Raw genomic sequence first — 21278 nt, forward strand, 5'->3', positions numbered from 1 at the left:
CAAAGGAAACTATAAGTAAGGTGAAAAGACAGCCGTCAGATTGGGAGAAAATAATAGCAAATGAAGAAACAGACAAAGGATTAATCTCAAAAATATACAAGCAACTCCTGAAGCTCAATTCCAGAAAAATAAATGACCCAATCAAAAAATGGGCCAAAGAACTAAACAGACATTTCTCCAAAGAAGACATACAGATGGCTAACAAACACATGAAAAGGTGCTCAACATCACTCATTATTAGAGAAATGCAAATCAAAACCACAATGAGGTACCATTACACGCCAGTCAGGATGGCTGCTATCCAAAAGACTACAAGCAATAAATGCTGGAGAGGCTGTGGAGAAAAGGGAACCCTCTTACACTGTTGGTGGGAATGCAAACTAGTACAGCCACTATGGAAAACAGTGTGGAGATTCCTTAAAAAACTGGAAATAGAACTGCCATATGACCCAGCAATCCCACTTTTGGGCATACACACTGAGGAAACCAGATCTGAAAGAGACACGTGCACCCCAATGTTCATTGCAGCACTGTTTATAATAGCCAGGACATGGAAGCAACCTAGATGCCCATCAGCAGATGAATGGATAAGGAAGCTGTGGTACATATACACCATGGAATATTACTCAGCTGTCAAAAAGAATTCATTTGAATCAGTCCTAATGAGATGGATGAAACTGGAGCCCATTATACAGAGTGAAGTAAGCCAGAAAGATAAAGAACATTACAGCATACTAACACATATATATGGAATTTAGAAAGATGGTAATGATAACCCTATATGCAAAACAGAAAAAGAGACACAGAAATACAGAACAGACTTTTGAACTCTGTGGGAGAATGTGAGGGTGGGATGTTTCAAAAGAACAGCATGTATACTAGTGGGATGCATGAGACAAGTGCTCGGGCCTGGTGCACTGGGAAGACCCAGAGGAGTCGGGTGAAGAGGGAGGTGGGAGGGGGGATCGGGATGGGGAATAAAAAGAAAAAAAAAAAAATATTTAACCTCTGAGTCCAAAATCCACCCCTTGAAACACTGCACTCAGATAAAATAAAATATATAAAATATAATGCTCTACATAAAGCAAAAAAAAAAAAAAAAAAAAGAGAAAAATAAAAAAATTAAGGCAGAAATAAATGCAATAGAAACTAAAGAGACCATAGCAAAAATCAACAAAGCTAAAAGCTGGTTTTTTGAAAAAATAAACAAAATTGACAAACCATTAGCAAGACTCATTAAGAAACAAAGAGAGAAGAACCAAATTAACAAAATTAGAAATGAAAATGGAGAGATCACAACAGACAACACTGAAATCCAAAGGATCATAAGAGACTACTACCAGCAGCTCTATGCCAATAAAATGGACAACTTGGATGAAATGGACAAATTCTTAGAAAAGTATAACTTTCCAAAACTGAACCAGGAAGAAATAGAAGATCTTAACAGACCCATCACAGGCAAGGAAATCGAAACTGTAATCAAAAATCTTCCAGCAAACAAAAGCCCAGGACCAGATGGCTTCACAGCTGAATTCTACCAAAAATTTAGAGAAGAGCTAACACCTACCTTACTCAAACTCTTCCAGAAAATTGCAGAAGAAGGTAAACTTCCAAACTCATTCTATGAGGCCACCATCACCCTAATTCCAAAACCTGACAAAGATGCCACAAAAAAAGAAAACTACAGGCCAATATCACTGATGAACATAGATGCAAAAATCCTTAACAAAATTCTAGCAAACAGAATCCAACAACATATTAAAAAAATCATACACCACGACCAAGTGGGCTTTATCCCAGGAATGCAAGGATTCTTCAATATCCGCAAATCAATCAATGTAATACACCACATTAACAAATTGAAAGATAAAAACCATATGATTATCTCAATAGATGCAGAGAAAGCCTTTGACAAAATTCAACACTCATTTATGATTGAAACTCTCCAAAAAGCAGGAATAGAAGGAACATACCTCAACATAATAAAAGCTATATATGACAAACCCACAGCAAGCATCACCCTCAATGGTGAAAAATTGAAGGCATTTCCCCTGAAATCAGGAACAAGACAAGGGTGCCCACTGTCACCACTACTGTTCAACATAGTGTTGGAAGTTTTGGCCACAGCAATCAGAGCAGAAAAAGAAGTAAAAGGAATCCAGATAGGAAAAGAAGAAGTGAAACTCTCACTGTTTGCAGATGACATGATCCTCTATATAGAAAACCCTAAAGACTCTACCAGAAAATTACTAGAGCTAATCAATGAATATAGTAAAGTTGCAGGATATAAAATTAACACACAGAAATCCCTTGCATTCCTATATACTAACAATGAAAAAACAGAAAGAGAAATTAAGGAAACAATACCATTCACCATTGCAACAAAAAGAATAAAATACTTAGGAGTATATCTACCTAAAGAAACAAAAGACCTGTACATAGAAAACTATAAAACACTGATGAAAGAAATCAAAGAGGACACAAACAGATGGAGAAACATACCGTGTTCATGGATTGGAAGAATCAATATTGTCAAAATGGCTATTCTACCCAAAGCAATCTATAGATTCAATGCAATCCCTATCAAGCTACCAACGGTATTTTTCACAGAACTAGACCAAAGAATTTCACAATTTGTATGTTTCTTCTTTTTAAACCCTTCAGTAGATCACAGCATTAGAGTCCCTCAGTGATTTCCTGAATGCCTCGCTACATCCTTACTCCGCTCCCCCTGACCATGCAGCTAAGTCCACTGTCCACTGCTCAGACTCCCTGAGGCTTCAAGCTGGGTGAAGCACCTGAAGCTTCCTCTTTCTGAAATGTCTTCATTCTTCAGCCCACACTTTCCTTCTTACCTTCCCAACAAGCTTAATTCCATCTTTGAGAAACTAGTTCAGGTGTCTCCTCCTTAAATGTCCTCTTCTCACATAATTTGATCCTCAATTTACTTCCATCCTTGCACATGCCTTGTTGCTGTTGTGGTGTAGTTGTTTGTCTACAGGTTTATCCTGTGAGGAGAGCACCACTCTCCTGATTTGTCCCTTTATTGTCCAACACTTGACACGATGCCTAGCACATAGTAGGGACTCAGTGTTTGTGGCATGGAACTGAAATAACAAGATGCCTAGCTCTTTGTTTACTGAAATCGAAAGTTCTTGAGAAGCTCTCTTATAGGCTCAGGTATACTGGGATCACCTAGATTTTGTGATTAGTAGATGAAATTCTGTAGCACCTTAAAATTCACCAGCAGATATAGGTATAATGTGGGCTACAGGGAGTTTGATTTTAAAATTTGACTTAATCAAAATGTATTGGCCACTGGACACTCTAGACCCACACTAGTAAATGGCAGTAAAATATTTGGATGTCTCCTAGCATCATTTCAGAGGCCCTCTTCTATCTCATGGTTTCTCCAGTGAGTCCACTTGGAGGCGAGGTTAGCCCTGAGGATTTGACCTTACACAGTGGAAATTTCTCCTTCATGGATCACAGCCTCATCATGTCAGAGAGGCTTGCATAACTCAATGAAGCTATGAGCCATGCCATGCAGGGCCACCCAAGGCAGATGGGGACAGATGTGTCATAGTGAAGAGTTCTGACAAAATGTGGTCTGCCGGAGGAAGAACTTGCAACCCACTCCAGTACTGTTGCCTGTAAAACCTCATGGACAGTATGAAAGTGCAAAAAGTTATGACACTGGAAGATCATCCCCCCAGGTTGGAAGTTGTCCAGTATGCTACTGGGGAAGAGTGGAGAGTAATTACTAATAGCTCCGGAAGGAATGAAGTGGCTGGGCCAAAGTGGAGACAGCACTCGGTTGTATATGTGTCTGGTGGTGACAGTAAAGCCCAGTGCTGTGAAGGACAGCATTGCATGCCAACCTGGAATATTAGGTCCATGAATCAAGGTTAAATTGGATGCGGTCAAGCAGAAGATGTCAAGAGTGAACATCAACATCTTAGGAATCAGTGAACTAAAATGGACAGGAATGGATAAGTTTAATTCAGATGGCTATTATGTCTACTACTGTGGGCAAGAATCCCTTAGAAGAAATGGAGTAGCCCTCATAGTCAACAAAAGAGTCCAAAATGCATTACTTGGCTGCAGTCTCAAAAATGACAGAATGATCTCAGTTAATTTCCAAGGCGAACTATTCAGTATCACAGTAATCCAAGTCTTTGCCCCAACCACTGATGCTGAAGAAGCTGAAGTTGACCAATTCTATGAAGACCAGCAAGACCATCTAGAACTAACACCAAAAAATGATGTCATTTTCATCACAAGGGATTGGAATGAAAAAGTAGGAAGTCAAAAGATACCTGGAATAATAGACACATTTGACCTTAAAGTACAAAATGAAGCAGGGCAGAGGCTCACAGAATTGTCAGGAGAATTCACTAGTCTTAGCAAACACCCTTTTTGAAGAGCCACTCTACACATAGACATCACCAGATGGTCAATACTGAAATCAAATTGATTATGTTCTTTGCAACTGAAGATGGAGAAGCTCTATACAGTCAGCAAAAATAAGACCTGGCACCAACTGTGGCTTAGATGATGAGCTCCTTATTGCAAAATTCAGACTTAAATTGAAGAAAGTAGGGAAAACCATTGCCTACTACAAAAGTAGGCAATTCAGGTATGACCTAAATCAAATCCCTTATGATTATACAGTAGAGGTGATAGATTCAAGCGATTAGATCTGGAATACAGAGGGCTTGAAAAACTATGGATGGATGTTCATAAATTTGTATAGTAGGCAGTGACCAAAACCATCCCAGAGGGGAAAAAATGCAAGAAGGCAAAGTGGTTGTCTGAAGAGGTTTTACAAATAGCTTAGGAAAGAAGTGAAAAGCAAGGGAGAAAGGGAAAGATATGCCTAACTGAAAGCAGAGTTCCAGAGACTAGCAAGGAGAAATAAGAAGGCCTTCTTAAGTGAACAATGCAAAGAAGTGGAGGAAAACAGTAGAATAGGCAAGACTAGAGATCTCTTCCAGAAAATCGGAGTTATCAAGGGAATATTGATATCCAACATCACTGGATGGTGACTGCAGCCATGAAATTAAAAGATACTTGCTCCTTGGAAGGAAAGCTATGACAAACCTAGGAAGCGTATTAAAAAGAGACAACATTTTGCTAACAGAGGTCCATATAGTCTATGTACTGATGTGAGACTTGGTTCATTAAGAAGGCTGAGTGCCGAAGAATTGATGCTTTTGAATTGTGCTGGAGAAGACTTTTGAGTCCCTTGGAAAGCAAGATGATGAAAGCAGTCAATCCTAAAGGAAATCAACCCTGATATTCACTGGAAGGACTGATGCTGAAGCTCTGATACTTTGGCTACTAGATGCAAAGAGCAGACTCACTGGAAAAGACCCTAATGCTGGGAAAGATTGAAGACAAAAGGAGAAGTGGTGGCAAAGGAATAGATGGTTATATAGCATCACCAACTCACTGGACACGGACTTGAGCAAACTCTGGGTGATAGTGGAGGACAGAGGAGCATGGTGTGCTGCAGTAGATGGGGTCACAAAGAGTCAGACATGACTAGTGGCTGAAGAAGAACAACAACAGTGGATATTTGTTTTCCTAATATCTAGCAGAACTTAGCTTGAAGGAATGTTTAAAATTACTCTATGTATATGTGCATATATATATGTATATATATTCATTGCTAATTTTTACAGTTAAAGTAGCAACTCTATTGGTTCAGTTCATTCCCTCAGTTCAGTTCAGTCGCTCAGTCGTGTCCGACTCTTTGCAACCCCATGAACCACAGCACACCAGGCCTCCCTGTCCATCAACAACTCCCGGAGTTTACTCAAACTCATGCCCATCAAGTCGGTGATGCCATCCAGCCATCTCATCCTCTGTTGTCCCCTTCTCCTCCTGCCCCCAGTCTCTTCCAGCATCAGGGTCTTTTCCAATGAGTCAACTCTTCTCATGAGGTGGCCAAAGTACTGGAGTTTCAGCTTCAGCATCAGTCCTTCCAGTGAACATCCATCAGTCCCTCAGTCATGTCCAACTCTTTGTGACCCCAATGACTGCAACATGCCAGACCTCCCTATCCATCACCAACTCCTGGAGTTTCCCAAACTCATGTCCATTGAGTCGGTGATACCATCCAACCATCTCATCCTCTGTCGTCCCCTTCTCCTCCCACCTTCAGTCTTTCCTAGCATCAGTGTCTTTTCCCGTGAGTCAGTTCTTCACATCTGGTGGCCAAAGTATTGGAGTTTCAGCTTCAACATCAGACCTTCCAGTGAACACTCAGAACTGATCTCCTTTAGGATGGACTGGTTGAATCCCCTTGCAGTCCAAGGGATTCTCAAGAGTCTCTCCAACACCACAGTTCAAAAGCATCAGTTCTTCAGTGCTCATCTCTCTTTATAGTCCAACTCTCACATCCATACATGACTACTGGAAAAACCATAGCCTTGACCACACAGAACTTTGTTGGCAAAGTAATGTCTCTGCTTTTTAATACGCTATCTAGGTTGGTCATAAATTTCCTTCCAAGGAGTAAGCGTCTTTTAATTTCATGGCTGCAGTCACCATCTGCAGTGGTTCTGGAGTCCAAAAAAATAAAGTCTGCCACTATTTCCACTGTCTCCCCATCTGTTTGCCATGAAGTGACTGGATGCCATGATCTTTAGTTTTCTGAATGTTGAGCTTTAAGCCAACTTTTTCACTCACCTCTTTCACTTTCATCAAGAGGCTCTTTAGTTCTTCTTCACTTTCTGCCATAAGGGAGATGTCATCTGCATATCTGAGGTTATTGATATTTCTCCTGGCAATCTTGATTCCAGCTTGTGCTTCATCCAACCCAGGGTTTCTCATGATGCACTCTGCATGTAAGTTAAATAAGCAGGGTGACAACATACAGGCTTGACGTACTCCTTTTCCTGTTTGGACCAGTCTGTTGTTCCATGTCCAGTTCTAACTGTTGCTTCCTGACCTGCATACAAGTTTTCAAGAGACAGGTCAGGTAGTCTGGTATTCCCATCTCTTTCAGAATTTCCCACAGTTTCTTGTGATCCACAGAGTCAAAGGCTTTGTCATAGTCAGTAAAGCAGAAATAGAAGTTTTTCTGGAACTCCCTTGCTTTTTTGATGACCCAGTGGATGTTGGCAATTTGATCTCTGGTTCCTCTGCATTTTCTAAAACTAGTTGAACATCTGGAAGTTCACAGTTCATGTATTGTTGAAGCCTGGCTTGGAGAATTTTGAGCATTACCTTACTAGCAGATGAGTGCAGTTATGCAGTAGTTTGAGCATTCTTCAGCATTGCCTTTCTTTGGGATTAGAATGAAAAAGGACCTTTTCCAGTCCTGTGGCCACTGCTGAGTTTTCCAAATTTGCTGGCATATTGAGTGCAACCCTTTCACAGCATCATCATTTAGGATTTGAAATAGCTCAACTGGAATTCCATCACCTCCTCTAGCTTTGTTTGTAGTGATGCTTCTTAAGGCCCACTTGACTTCACATTCCAGGATGTCTGGCTCTAGGTGAGTGTGAGTGATCACACCATCATGGTCATCTGGGTCATGAAGATCTTTTTTGTACAGTTCTGTGTATTCTTGCCACCTCTTCTTAATATCTTCTGCTTCTGTTAGGTCCATGTCATTTCTGTCCTTTATTGAGCCCATCTTTGCATGAAATGTTCCCTTGGTGTATCTAATTTTCTTGAAGATATCTCTAGTCTTTCCCATTCTATTGTTTTCCTCTATTTCTTTGCACTGATCACTAAGGAAGGCTTTCTTCTCTCTCCTTGCTATTCTTTGGAACTCTGCATTCAGATGGGAATATCTTTCCTTTTCTCCTTTGTTTTTTGCTTCTCTTCTTTTCACAGCTATTTGTAAGGCCTCCTCAGACAGCCATTTTGCTTTTTTGCATTTCTTTTTCTTGGGGATGGTCTTGATCCTTGTTTCCTGTACAGTGTCACAAACCTCCATCCATAGTTCATCAGGCACTCTATCAGGTCTAATCCCTTAAATGTATTTCCCACTTCCACTGTATAATCATAAGGGATTTTATTTAGGTCATACATGAATGGTATTGGTTTTCCATACTTTCTTTAATTATGAATTTGGCAATAAGGAGTTCATGATCTGAGCCACAGTCAGCTCTCGGTCTTGTTTTTGCTGTCTGTATAGAGCTTCTCCATCTTTGGCTGCAAAGAATATAATCAATCTGACTTTGGTGTTGACCATCTGATGATGTCCATGTGTAAAGTCTTCTCTTGTATTGTTGGAAAAGGGTATTTGCTATGACCAGGGCATTCTTTTGGCAAAACTCTATTAGCCTTTGACTTGCTTCATTGTGTGCTCCAAGGCCAAATTTGCCTGTTAGAGGTGTTTTTTGACTTCCTACTTTTGCATTCCAGTCCCCTATAATGAAAATGATATCTTTTTTGGGTGTTAGTTATAAAAGGTCTTGTAAGTCTTCATAGAACCATTCAACTTCAACTTCTTCAGCATTACTGGTCGGGGCATAGACTTGGATTTCCGTGATATTGAATGGTTTGCCTTGGAAATGAACAGTGATCATTCTGTCATATTGAGATTGCATCCAAATACTGCATTTCAGACCCTTTTGTTGACTATGATGGCTACTCCATTTCTTCTAAGGGATTCTTGCTCACAATAGTAGATATGATGGTCCTCTGAGTTAAATTCACCCATTCCAGTCCATTTTAGTTCGCTGACCTAAAATGTCAACATTCACTCTTGCCGTCTCCTATTTGACCACTTCCAGTTTGCCTTGATTCATGGACCTAACCTTCCAGGTTCCTATGCAATATTGCTCTTTACAGCATCGGACCTTGCTTCCATCACCAGTCACATCCACAGATGGGTATTGATTTTGCCTTGCGTCCATCCCTTCATTCTTTCTGGAGTTATTTCTCCACTGATCTCCAGTAGCATATTGGGCACCTACCGACCAGGGGAGTTCATCTTTCAGTGTCCTATCTTTTTGCCTTTTCATACTGTTCATGGGTTTCTCAAGGCAAGAATACTGAAATGGTTTGCCATTCCCTTCTCCAACGGATCACATTTTGTCAGAACTCTCCACCACTACCTGTATGTCTTGGGTGGCCCTACATGGCATGGCTCATAGTTTCATTGAGTTAGACAAGGCTGTGGTCCAGGTGATAGAGATCTAAAAATGTGTATAACAGGCTTGACACTACTACATGTCTTCTTTGCTCATACATTTAAGAAATACTAATTAAGCACCTACTATATGCTAGTTCTGGGCCATGGGAATATAGCAGTGATCAAAAAACTAAACCCAAATCTGTTAAGCCTACATTCTGGTAGAGGAGACAACTAGTAAGTAAAATACCGATTTTATGAGCTGAAGAAAATAAGAGAGTGTGAGATTGGGGGCATAGGCAGAGGGAGATGTTGCAGTTTTAAAGTGGCTCATTGAGAAGGTGACCTCTGAGGAAAGCCCTGAAGGAGAAAAGAGAGCAAACTTATTGGGGAAAGATTCTTCCAAGCAGGAATAATCAAATTCAACATCCCCAGGACAGGAGGGTCCTGATGTACATAAGAACCAGCATCTAAAGAGGTGACAGAATGGAAGAGGAAACTAGGTGATCTCAGGTCAGGGGCCCTAGTTTGCAGGAGATCCTGTGGGTTTTTATAAGGACATTGGCGTTGACACTGAGCAATATGGGGAGCCACTGGAAGGTTGGACATGAGGTATAGCATAATCTGACTTAGGGTTTAAGGACCTCTCTAACTGTGTTGAGGATAGATGTTAGGGCCTAAGGGGAAAAGCAAAGACAAGACAGGAAGTTGTTGCAGTTAATCCAGGAGAGAAATGATGGTGACCTTCATGGAAAAGTGATTGGTGCTGAAGGGACAAGAAGTGGTCAAATTCCAAATGCTTCTTGATGCCACATAGGCAAAGGGAGAGAAAGAGAAGGGTCAAGTCCAAGTCTGAGGTTTCTAAGTTACTGGAAGGATGAGGTTGGCCTTAACTGTGACAGATAAGGTGGTGGGAGGAGCGGGTTTGAAGGGCAGTTGGGGAGGATGTTATTAGACAACTGAGTGGGCTTGTAAGAAGACAGTTGGATGTATGAGTTTGGAGTTCAGGGATGAGGTCGGACTGGAGATAAATTTAGGAGTCATCTGCGTGAGAATGGATGAGCTCACCAAGAAAGTGAATGTGGATGGAAAATAGAAAAAAGAAGAGGTCCATGGACAGAGCTACCCAGGGAGAACAGACCTAAGCTCAGAGAAGCTGTGGAGGGTGGGAAGAGATGGTACAAAAGCTAAGAAAGTGCCCTGTCTGGAGAAAGCAAGCACGGATGAGGGAGAAACCTATGGGGTCAAATGCTGCGGCTGAGTCGAATTAGTCAAGTACTAAAAACCTCACCAGCCCATCTAGCAAAGTGAAAGGAGTTGGTGCCTTTGAAAAGAGCAGTTCTAACAGTGGAGGCGAGTGTGAATTAGAGTAGATCCTGTAGGGATGAAGAGGACAGGGACTGGAGAAATGTGCAAACAAGTATTCCAAGGCATTTTTTAAGATGAGCAGAGAAACGTGGGGGTAACTAAAGGCAGAAATGAGTAGGGATGGGTTTTCTTGTAAGTTGTGAAAGATAATCACATGTCTGTATGCTGGTGGAAATGACTCTGTGTCGAGGGAAAATTAATGATTTAAAAGAGAAGAATTTCTGGGGTGTGGTCTTAAATAGGAGAATGGGATTAGGATGCAAAATACAAGTGAGAGGTGAGGAGGAGTGACAAGGGAAGAAGGCGGCTGCAGAAGTAGAGTTGATAGGTGGGTGATGGGAGCTTTGGGAGATCTTGGTCATTCATCAGCTGAAAGTGAGGATAGAGGGGGAAGTAGTGTCTAAGCAGAGAGGAGAAGGTGTGAGATAGGTGTCTAGGAGTGTGGAACAGTGAACAGATGATGAAAATATAGTACAATATTTTGGGCAGAATTTAGGGCCAACTTCAGTTCTGTCATCACAAACTTATGATTAGGCCACTCGGCATGGCTTTGCACTGCCGCATTCCGCTGTGAGGAGAAGGTGGAGCCGACAGTGCAGATCCAGGAGGTTGCTCACTGGACCTCCCAGGCCCGGTGGTGCGTTGGGTTTGGGAAATCAAACATTCCCTATTTGAGAGGGCTCTAGAAGAAGCAGCAGCATCATAAGGAGCTAGGATTTAGAGAAAGTTCAAGAAAACATTCTGAAAAGAGGTTGAAATTTTGGAGGACAGTAATGCTATGTTCCAAGGAAGTGTGGAAGGATTGGGAGAGTTTTGGAGGATGGGTGATGGGGACCTGCTGAGCAAGATGGAGATTCTGTTGCAGGAGGTGAGTGATGGCCTGCAGTCTGAACCTGAGCTTCTTGTGAAGATGAGGTCTCAGAACAAGGTGTTGTAACAAGACTGGGAGTTCTCAGGCATAGGGGACAGGGAGAGGGACATTTTACCAAAAGCCAGAGTCCTTGGCTCTTTTCTTCACTCCTATCACTATTTTCTAGCTGTAGATCTCATGGTTTCTTCAGACAGAGGCACACAGGCTATCTCAGTGTGGAGAACAGATTGAAGCAGAGCTTCCCTGGTTAAAGCTGAAGGGGAAGAAGGCAGTATCCCTCAGAGGGTCCAGGAGAGCGGCCACATTTCTAGAGCGCCTCAGAGGTCCTCATATCTCATGTAGTCATTGCTCCTATGCTGAAGAGAGACACCAAGGAAAATGCAAAGCCATGTATAAGAAAGTAGAGATTACATGCCCAATAATCACATAAGTCTTTTTAAATCCTTTGTCAACAGTGCTGATTGCTTTTTTATTCCATGTAATAAACTTTTCAAATAAACAAGTGGTTTGCAATATCCCTTGAGATCTCTTCATGTCATTTATGATCCGGATAGCATTACTGTTGTTACCTATTATGTACATAGAAAAAACCCATAGTTTTGCACAATCTTGACTTATTAATAGGTTGGGTTCTTCAGAAGCAGAGCGTGAAGCAGAGGTCTGAATGCAAAGGGTTGGTTATGGGAGTGCCCCCAGGAGAGCCCAGTCAAGAGAGAAAAGGAGAGACCCAGAAAATGTAAATTTAGGAGATGTGTTAAGGAGGTAGCTTCAGCCTGCAACCCTGCAAGGGAGCTCTCGAGAATGACAACTCAGGTTCCAATCTGATTAGACAGAAGGTTTATTTCCACACCTGTGCGGACATAGCAAAGGAGGAGGTCATAGGGGAACCTGTGAGCCCCTAGGTACTTCCAGGCAAAATATCCAGGAGTCCAAGGGCTATTCTTCAGAGAAAAGTAGCTGGCACAGTTCAAGAAAATTATAGATACCAAGGGAATATTTCATGCAAAGATGGGTTCAATAAAGGATAGAAATGATATGAACCTAACAGAAGCAGAAGATTTAAAAAAAAGAAGCAGAAGATATTAAGAAGAGGTTGCAAGAATACACAGAAGAACTGTACAAAAAAGATCTTCATGACCCAGATGATAACAATGGTGTGATCACTCACCTAAGCCAGACATCCTGGAATGTGAAGTCAAGTGGGCCTTAGGAAGCATCAGTACGAACAAAGCTAGTGGAGGTGATGGAATTCCAGTTGAGCTATTTCAAATCCTAAAAGATGATGCTGTGAAAGTGTTGCACTCAATATGCCAGCAAATTTGGAAAACTCAGCAGTGGCCACAGGGCTGGAAAAGGTCAGTTTTCATTCCAGTCCCAAAGAATGCTCAAACTACCGCACAATTGCACTCATCTCACATGCTAGTAAAGTAATGCTCAAAATTCTCCAAGCCAGACTTCAACAATACATGAACTGTGAACTTCCAGATGTTCAAACTGGTTTTAAAAAAGGCAGAGGAACCAGAGATCAAATTGCCAACATCCACCGGGTCGTCAAAAAAGCAAGGGAGTTCCAGAAAAACATCTATTTCTGCTTTATTGACTATGCTAAAGCCTTTAACTGTGTGGATCACAACAAACTGGAAAATTCTGAAAGAGATGGGAACACCAGACCACCTGACCTGCCCCTTGAGAAATCCGTATGCAGGTCAGGAAGCAACAGTTAGAACTGGACATGGAACAAGAGACTGGTCCAAACAGGAAAAGGAGTACGTCAAGGCTGTGTTGTCACCCTGCTTATTTAACTTACATGCAGAGTGCATCATGAAAAATGCTGGGTTGGATGAAGCACAAGCTGGAATCAAGATTGCCAGGAGAAATATCAATAACCTCAGATATGCAGATGACATCTCCCTTATGGCAGAAAGTGAAGAAGAACTAAAGAGCCTCTTGATGAAAGTGAAAGAGGTGAGTGAAAAAGTTGGCTTAAAGCTCAACATTCAGAAAACTAAAGATCATGGCATCCAGTCACTTCATGGCAAACAGATGGGGAGACAGTGGAAATAGTGGCAGACTTTATTTTTTTGGACTCCAGAACCACTGCAGATGGTGACTGCAGCCATGAAATTAAAAGATGCTTGCTCCTTGGAAGGAAATTTATGACCAACCTAGACAACATATTAAAAAGCAGAGACATTACTTTGCCAACAAAGTTCTGTGTGGTCAAGGCTATGGTTTTTCCAGTAATCATGTATGAATGTGAGAGTTGGACTATAAAGAGAGATGAGCACTGAAGAATTGATGCTTTTGAACTGTGGTGTTGGAGAAGACTCTTGAGAGTCCCTTGGACTGCAAGGAGATCCAACCAGTCCATCCTAAAGGAGATCAGTCCTGAGTGTTCATTGGAAGGCCTGATGCTGAAGCTGAAACTCCAATACTTTGGCAACCTTAAGTGAAGAACTGACTCATTGGATAAGACCCTGGTACTGGGAAAGACTGAAGGCGGGAGGAGAAGGGAATGACAGAGGATGAAATGATTGGATGGCATCACCGACTCAATGGACATGAGTTTGGGTCAACCTCAGGAGTTGGTGATGGACAGGGAGGCCTGGTGTGCTGCAGTCCATGGGCTCGCAAATAGTCAGACACAACTGAGTGACTGAACTGAACTGTACTGATGGGTCTTTGAAAGACACACACACAGACACACACACCCCCAGGAAGCCCTACAGTACCTTTTCTAAGTGGAAAGCTTTCTTTCGAGTGGCAGAGATAACCTGCATAGAGATTCTGATGATACTAATATCAGTTTTCTATTATCAGTAAGCAGGGTTGTTTTTTTTTTTAATATTTTGAATCTTGCTATCTTTTCCCTTGCACTTCTAGCAAGATTTTATTACCACACATGATTGTGTGTGTGTGCTAAGTCACTTCAGTCATGTCTGACTCTGCAGTCCTATGGACTGTAGCCCTCTAGGCTCCTCCATGGGATTCTCCAGACAAGAATGCTGGAATGGGTTGCCGTTTCTTCCTCCAGGGGATCTTCCCAACCCAGGGATTGAACCTGCGTCTCTTAAGTCTCCTGCATTGGCAGGCAAGTTCTTTACCACTAGCACCACCTGGAAAGCCCATATTACAAAACACATGGGGCCAAATTTTGAGAAAATCCAGGTTAAGCCAGCGTGTCTTTTACCAGCTATATCTAAGCACAGTATTGAATGTGCTGTTTTAAATGAGAACAAAATGCATGTTTTAAAACTCCACTATTTTAGATGGACTTCAGTCTTCTTCACTTTCATTAAATATCCTTAAATGTAAACATTGTTTCAAAACTTACTACAAATAATTATTCTTATCTACATCCTCATATGTTTACTTCAAGCTGATTTCTGTTTTTCCCTTTAAATTGTGGCCTCTCTTCTAAGGATTAGAGAAGCATTATTTTAGAGTCTCAGTGTTAAACATAATTTGTGTAACATCCAGCTCACTGACAGATTTAGAGATTAATTTCCAGACCTCTTGTGGTGCTGGGGGAAGCTCCTTAAGATTTTGAAACTGGCAACACTGTTGAGTCCCTACTACTAAAGGTTACTTGTATCTGTATCCACTCTAATGCGCAAGGAAAGTTTTAAGTGCGGTAAATATCAGTATGTTTTGCTTTATGGAAAACCCGTGAGGAAGAAAAGCAATTTATGGGACAAAAACTGTTTATCCTTCATAAGGATGTATATTACAGAATGTCCTTCCCTCCTTTCATTCTGTAAGGATAACATTGCTGTTGCTAAACTGAGATTTACTTACGAAAAATAGTTGAGTAGTTTTGAATAGTCATGTCTTAGGTGCTCCAGAAGCAAACCATGAGAGCCAGATTTGATGCTAGTGACAGACAAAAGGAGAGATTCGACTATGACTTACATGCTCTTTAGATTGTGCTGAGAGTTGGTAGAACCTTTTTTTTCCCCTCCCAAGTATTTTGGCTTAGATACATCTCTAAATATGTGTTTGCTACATTTTAAAGTAAGTGCATTTTCAGGGAAATTTAATCCATATGTTTCAACAAGACTATACATAAGTCATCCAAATGTTGTTTTATTAGAGCTGCATGATATCTAAGACGCCTTTTGAACTTTTTTGATAGTCCTTGTATTCTTTTCTGAAAAGCAGCAGGTAAGTTGCCAAGAGTAAACAAATCAAATAGCAAAAGATTTTAGTTCAGTTTGAAATGCTTAGCCCATTATTTTTGATTGGGTTCTGAACTTGGCAGTGCACATCACCTATTCCTGCCTGCCGGGCAGAGTGAAAACAATTTGAACGCTGTATTTCCCAGTTGGGTCATTGACATTTGAGAATAATGCAGTACAGACAGAATCAGCATGTTTGGCAGGTGAGTGATACTTAACATGACCTCAGGAAGTTACTTCCTCAAGTTTGCAGATTCCGTAGCATGGAACAGTGCTGTTCACATTGCAAAACAAAAGTCAGGACTGACAGCCATCGAGGGATTCATAGCAGGGATTTATCTGTTTCTCTTGTGCATCTTTAGGTGGAATGGTTGAAAAATGAAGACATCATCGATCCTGTGGAAGACCGGAATTTTTATATTACTATTGATCACAACCTCATCATCAAGCAGGCCCGCCTCTCAGATACCGCCAACTATACTTGTGTTGCCAAAAACATTGTCGCCAAGAGGAAAAGCACGACCGCGACTGTCATAGTCTATGGTGAGTGAGCTGTGTGCGCCTCCATCTAGCTCAGGTCAAACTGCAGTTTCTCATTGAATGGGAAAATAGCAAGTGAAGAGGGCCCTTCTCAGTCCCCATCACAGCTCTCTTCCTGCTTCTCATGTGGACAGTGAGGTTTAACTGCTTTTCTGATGCTCATAAAAAGAACCTGGACTTGGAACTTCTAGCCCTCTGTCAGTTTATAGGACAGTAAAGGAAATCCACTGAGGGATCTGACACTCTAAGAAGCATAAATGTCCTGCATTTCAAACTGAACTCAGGAATCCAGGAGGATTCCCTGCTTCCCTAAGCCCTGCCCCCTTCTCAGCCTGGACTCCCAAGACCTAGAGGGAGTTCTGAGATGAAGATACTTAAAGCAGCCTGCTGCTCTTTCTGTGGGCCTCAGGAGAGTGATTGCAAGATCTCAGGTAAACTGGAGCTGACATGTTCTCCAAACACATCAGAACAGCTCTAACTGCCTGGAACTTGCTTTACACTCCATCAAGGACATCCAACGTGAAGACAAGGCCTGCCATTGTCATGCAGCTCTAGTCCTAACCTGTAGCAAGCTGCAACATGATGACTTCAGAGAGCTTCTCTTCCATTCTCTGGCCCTTTCTAATCCATCTCTTCTCTAAGCCTATCATTTCTCCAGAAGGACTAAATGATTCCACACCCACTTTTGCCACTGCATGTGATGTTTTTTATCTCCCTGTTTTAGCACTCAGCAGTTTTCTCATTTCACGAGCAGTTCCATCTGCCCAGTGAGGCTTTTAAGCTCCTTGGTAGACAAAAGAGACAACTCTATACATTTATGCTTCTTACAGTGTTAGTTACATGGTCGATCTTTATATTCTTGGTGAGTTATTGTCTGAGAGGAAACTGAACAACCCTGAGAAATGTTTTGAGGTTCATCCACCTCCAGAATGATAATGGCCACCACTTAGAAGGTAGGGAGCTGTTCACGGCTCCTTTGGTGTTAAATGACACTTCAGGGGATTTGTCACTGGCAAGTACGTGGCTCAGTGCACTTACTGCAGGTTGTACTGCTTGGCTGGATGCATCCTCGGGCTGTAGGATGTTATGAAAACAGAAACCACTGTGACATTCGAAAGGCTGAATGCAGTGATCCTTTAATGCTGTCCTTTTCATTACAGGACAGATGCATGCTTCTTTTTCAAAAAAATCCTCTGAATACTCTGAAGTTTAATTTCCTTAAGTCAGAGTGAAGTGTTTCCCACTTTTTTTTCTAGACTCTCTGAAACAGCACTGGAAATGCAAAAAAAAAATAGGGTCCATCACAGTTTGTACCAATCGAAAGTGATTAATGAGGGCAGACTCTTAAATGAATGTATTACATAGAAGCAACTCTTTTCCTATGTATAGCATGTTCTCAATATCCATAAGCACAAGCCAAACATTGTCTTTAGTAAGGATCAAACATGAGGAACTAAAGCATTTTGAGTTTAGAAAGCAGTGTGGCAGTAGGGCTCGGGAGTCTGATGTTCTCGGCCTCGTTCTAGCAGTAACTCACCTTCAGTTGGACGCTTGAGCATTACAATACTCAGAGCACATACCTCCTTCCCCAGAAAATAACGGAATAAGCCTAGAATCTTCAAGGCTTGTCTTTTTCTAAACGTTTCTGGTTATTAATTTCTCATTAAAATCCTAGCAGAGCAGTACTGTAACCCCAAATATCAGTTTGCCAGTATGTTGGTAAGAAATTTATACTGACAGTTCCACAGTAGTTGGAGTTTTGTGAAGTTGAGTGGGTTAAATTATGGAACACAAAACTCTGTCAAACATCTGCATGTTCTTTCATGGCCTCACAAAATAAGTTGGCCAAGGCTCATAGGTTGGACTCACTAGAAGACCACAGAAAAACATATACATTTAACCAGTATTTCATTTTTGAGTCTGTTGTTAGTATCATTTTTAGATTGCAAGTATATATTCATTATAGGAAATTCGGGAAACAGAAAAATGGCAAAGAAAAAATTAAACCTATAATCCTGTCATTTTGCCATCCAGAGATAGCTTTAAAAAAGATGGATATGTATACTACCGATATTTTCTTAACATAGATAAGATTTTAAAATAAGGGATATAATTTTTTTTTACTTAAAACATAATGTTGAAATATCCATGTATTATTAAATAGACTTCTACAGCATTATTTTTTTAATGTATTCTTTTATTTAAGTATAGTTGCATTACAGTGTTTTCCCTTTGGCAACCACCAGCTGCCAACCACAATTCTCTATGTCCCTTATTCTGTTTCATAGATAGGTTTGTTTGTGTCATATTTATTTTAGATTCAACCTTTAAGTGATATCATATGGTATTTCTTTCTGACTTACTTCACTTAGTGTGTGATGCTTTAATGCTATCTTTCTGACTTACTTTCTGACTTATTTCTTTCTGACTTACTTCACTTAGTATGATAATCTCTAGCTGCATCCATGTTCCTGAAAATAGCATTATTTTGTCCTTTTTTATATGCATATATATGTATATATATAAAATATATATACATATACTCTACTGTATATCTGTGCCTCATCTTTTTTATCCCTTACCTATTGACAGACATTTGGGTTGTCTCCATGTCTTGGCTCTTGTGAATAGCGCCGCTATGAACATAGGGGTGCACACAGGCAGCATCATCTTTAATAGCTTCCTGGCAGCCAATCTCGTGAACATAGTACATTTACCATTTTCCTATTGTTGAGTGTCCAAATTGTTCTCATTTATTTATACAAAAAAAAATAAATCTTTTTATAAAAGTTGTTATCTTGATACAGAAAAAAATAATTCTCCACTGAAAAACAGCCTATGTCTCTATGTATAACACATCCATGATTATTCCCTGTTGCGTAAGATTCTAGAGAAGGGGATGATGGGCATGTGATGTCCCTATATAGGTTTCTGTTACCTGAGTAACACACTTCTTTACCATCAAGAAGTAGATACATATAATGTTTGTAGCATGTTTTAACCAGCAGAAAATAATTTTTTTATAAATTGCTTAATTATAATAATTTCATGGACTCATATATTGAGATATTAGAGTATATCAGTATTTTCTAGAGTTAAATCTCTAGAGGTTAATAATATACATAGTGCTAGATGGTAGGTTTTATAATCACATCTATACTGACAGCTCCATCAAACACCATAAATAGTCTTTATACACAAAATATGTGTCAATTGCAGTTACATCAGCTAATTGCTGATCCATTCAAATAGATACTTAGTTAAAAATCCAGCTATCAAGACTTTTTAAAAAAAATCAATTCACTTATTAATGAAACTAAAAATTCTTGAAAGGTTATAAAGTTTATATATGCTAAAGATAAATAATCAGCTATTATTAAGGAAAGGCTAAATGATTTTATCAGTTACCATGCCTCATAGCCACCTGCAGCCTTGGTACAAGGATATAAGTATATTATTTGAGATAAGTTGTCAAAGGTATCAATAATTTTTGGAGCTTTAGTAGGTAAGGGGATGTTTTTTAAAACAACAGTGGCTAAGGAGACGAGAATACAGTTCTGTTGTCTGAGTAGGTAGATAGATGTTGATAATTCATTTTATTTATCCCTGTGCTTAGATTATTTAGTTTTGTAGTAATAAAATTTTGAATGAAATTATATCCAAGGTCTCTTCCAGCTTTGAAGCTCTTGATTTTTTATGGTCCCTTGGGATACAACATTCTTGTTCATGTCTGTGGTTCATATATGTGGTTTATGCATCTCTGTGTGTATGCATGTGCACTTAATTCATGTTTTATCATTTCCTTCCAGTAAATGGTGGCTGGTCCACTTGGACAGAGTGGTCTGTGTGTAATAGCCGTTGCGGACGGGGGTATCAGAAGCGTACAAGGACCTGCACTAACCCAGCTCCGCTCAATGGTGGTGCCTTCTGTGAAGGGCAGAGTGTACAAAAAATAGCCTGCACCACGTTATGCCCAGGTAAATAAACCAGTGCCCTCATTCCAAATGCATCTTCTCATTCTAGAAATGTTTTACGGTATATACACAAAGGCTTATTCTAGACCTGAATGTGTGATAGATAGTATGTAAATTCATCATACCTTCCAATGCTCACATTACTGGGAAATCACGTCTTTTTCCCCAAAAGAGTACTTAACATTATTAATTACATTAACATGCAAAATAGTATGAAAAACACACAGGAACATAATCCCTCTTTATTACTCAACAAAACTGTTGGAGCCACATTTGCAGGATCTTATAATTCAAGGCATTTGAGCAGCATCGAAAGCCATACACTTAGGATAGCAACCGTTGATATTCAGAAAGTCAAGGAAATTAATTGGAACTGAAATTTAGAAAATGTTTGAGGTAAAGTACTTGATATTTGGTGTCAGTTTCTGGGCAAGGGCAAATAAGACATTTGGAATGAATTAAAAGGAAGTCTAAGCTTTGTGACACACGAGCTAATGGATTTTGAAAATACGATGCGATCAGCTGTTATCTATACATGTTCAGTTCCGTTGCTCAGTTGTATCCAACTCTTTGCAGCCCCATGGACTGCAGCATGCCAGGCTTCCCTGTGCGTCACCCAACAGTCTATACATGCATACGGTAACATGTCTATATGTTAGTCACCTCTTTTTGAGTCATTTGCAATGGTACCCATAACAGGATTGCATCCCTTTGCCTCTGAGCATCTGTCTGTGTTCCCTTATGTTGTCCCAAGCTCTTATGCTTTGGCAAATTGAAGTTAATATCTGCTGAAACCAAAACCCACTAAAATGTCTAATTATATAATATATTGAAAAATTAAGCTAAAATTATTATTAATGTATTCCTTTGGGGTAGCTATTGTCACTTTCATTATTTAGATAGAAAGACTCCTCACTTGCCTTTATTTTGCCTGACTTTTGTCAGGTTCATTCTTAAATGGAATCTTTCTCAGAGATAGGTTAGAGAAATGAACTGGAGAGAAACCATAATCTAAATTTTATAATTCCTATGTTAATTTTCTAAGTATCAAAACAGTATCCCACTCTGAACCCTTTTAAGAGCTTTTATTTATGGAACAAACTTTGACACTTAGCTAGGCTAAGAATTTCAGTATTTTTTTATCTTGTACTCTTCTATATTCTATCTGCATACCGACTCCCACAATTAGAAATACACTAAGCATTTAGTTGGGCTTTGCTGGTGGCTCAGTGGTAAAGAATCCACCTGCC

The 21278-nt window shown here is 40.3% G+C and overlaps 1 protein-coding gene across 2 annotated transcripts in view; it reads left to right on the forward strand.

Annotated features, from left to right (window-relative positions):
* Positions 1–21278, forward strand: part of UNC5C (unc-5 netrin receptor C) — a 403063-nt gene that overhangs the window by 313783 nt on the left and 68002 nt on the right. For both annotated transcript variants that reach the window (XM_043871228.1, XM_043871229.1), the window contains exons 5-6: positions 15877–16057; positions 19864–20031. In XM_043871228.1, the coding sequence (XP_043727163.1) occupies positions 15877–16057; positions 19864–20031 (349 nt within the window). The remainder of the gene's footprint in view (positions 1–15876; positions 16058–19863; positions 20032–21278) is intronic.

This window comes from Cervus elaphus, chromosome 17 (genome assembly GCF_910594005.1).
Source record: "Cervus elaphus chromosome 17, mCerEla1.1, whole genome shotgun sequence".
Lineage (NCBI taxonomy): Eukaryota > Metazoa > Chordata > Mammalia > Artiodactyla > Cervidae > Cervus > Cervus elaphus.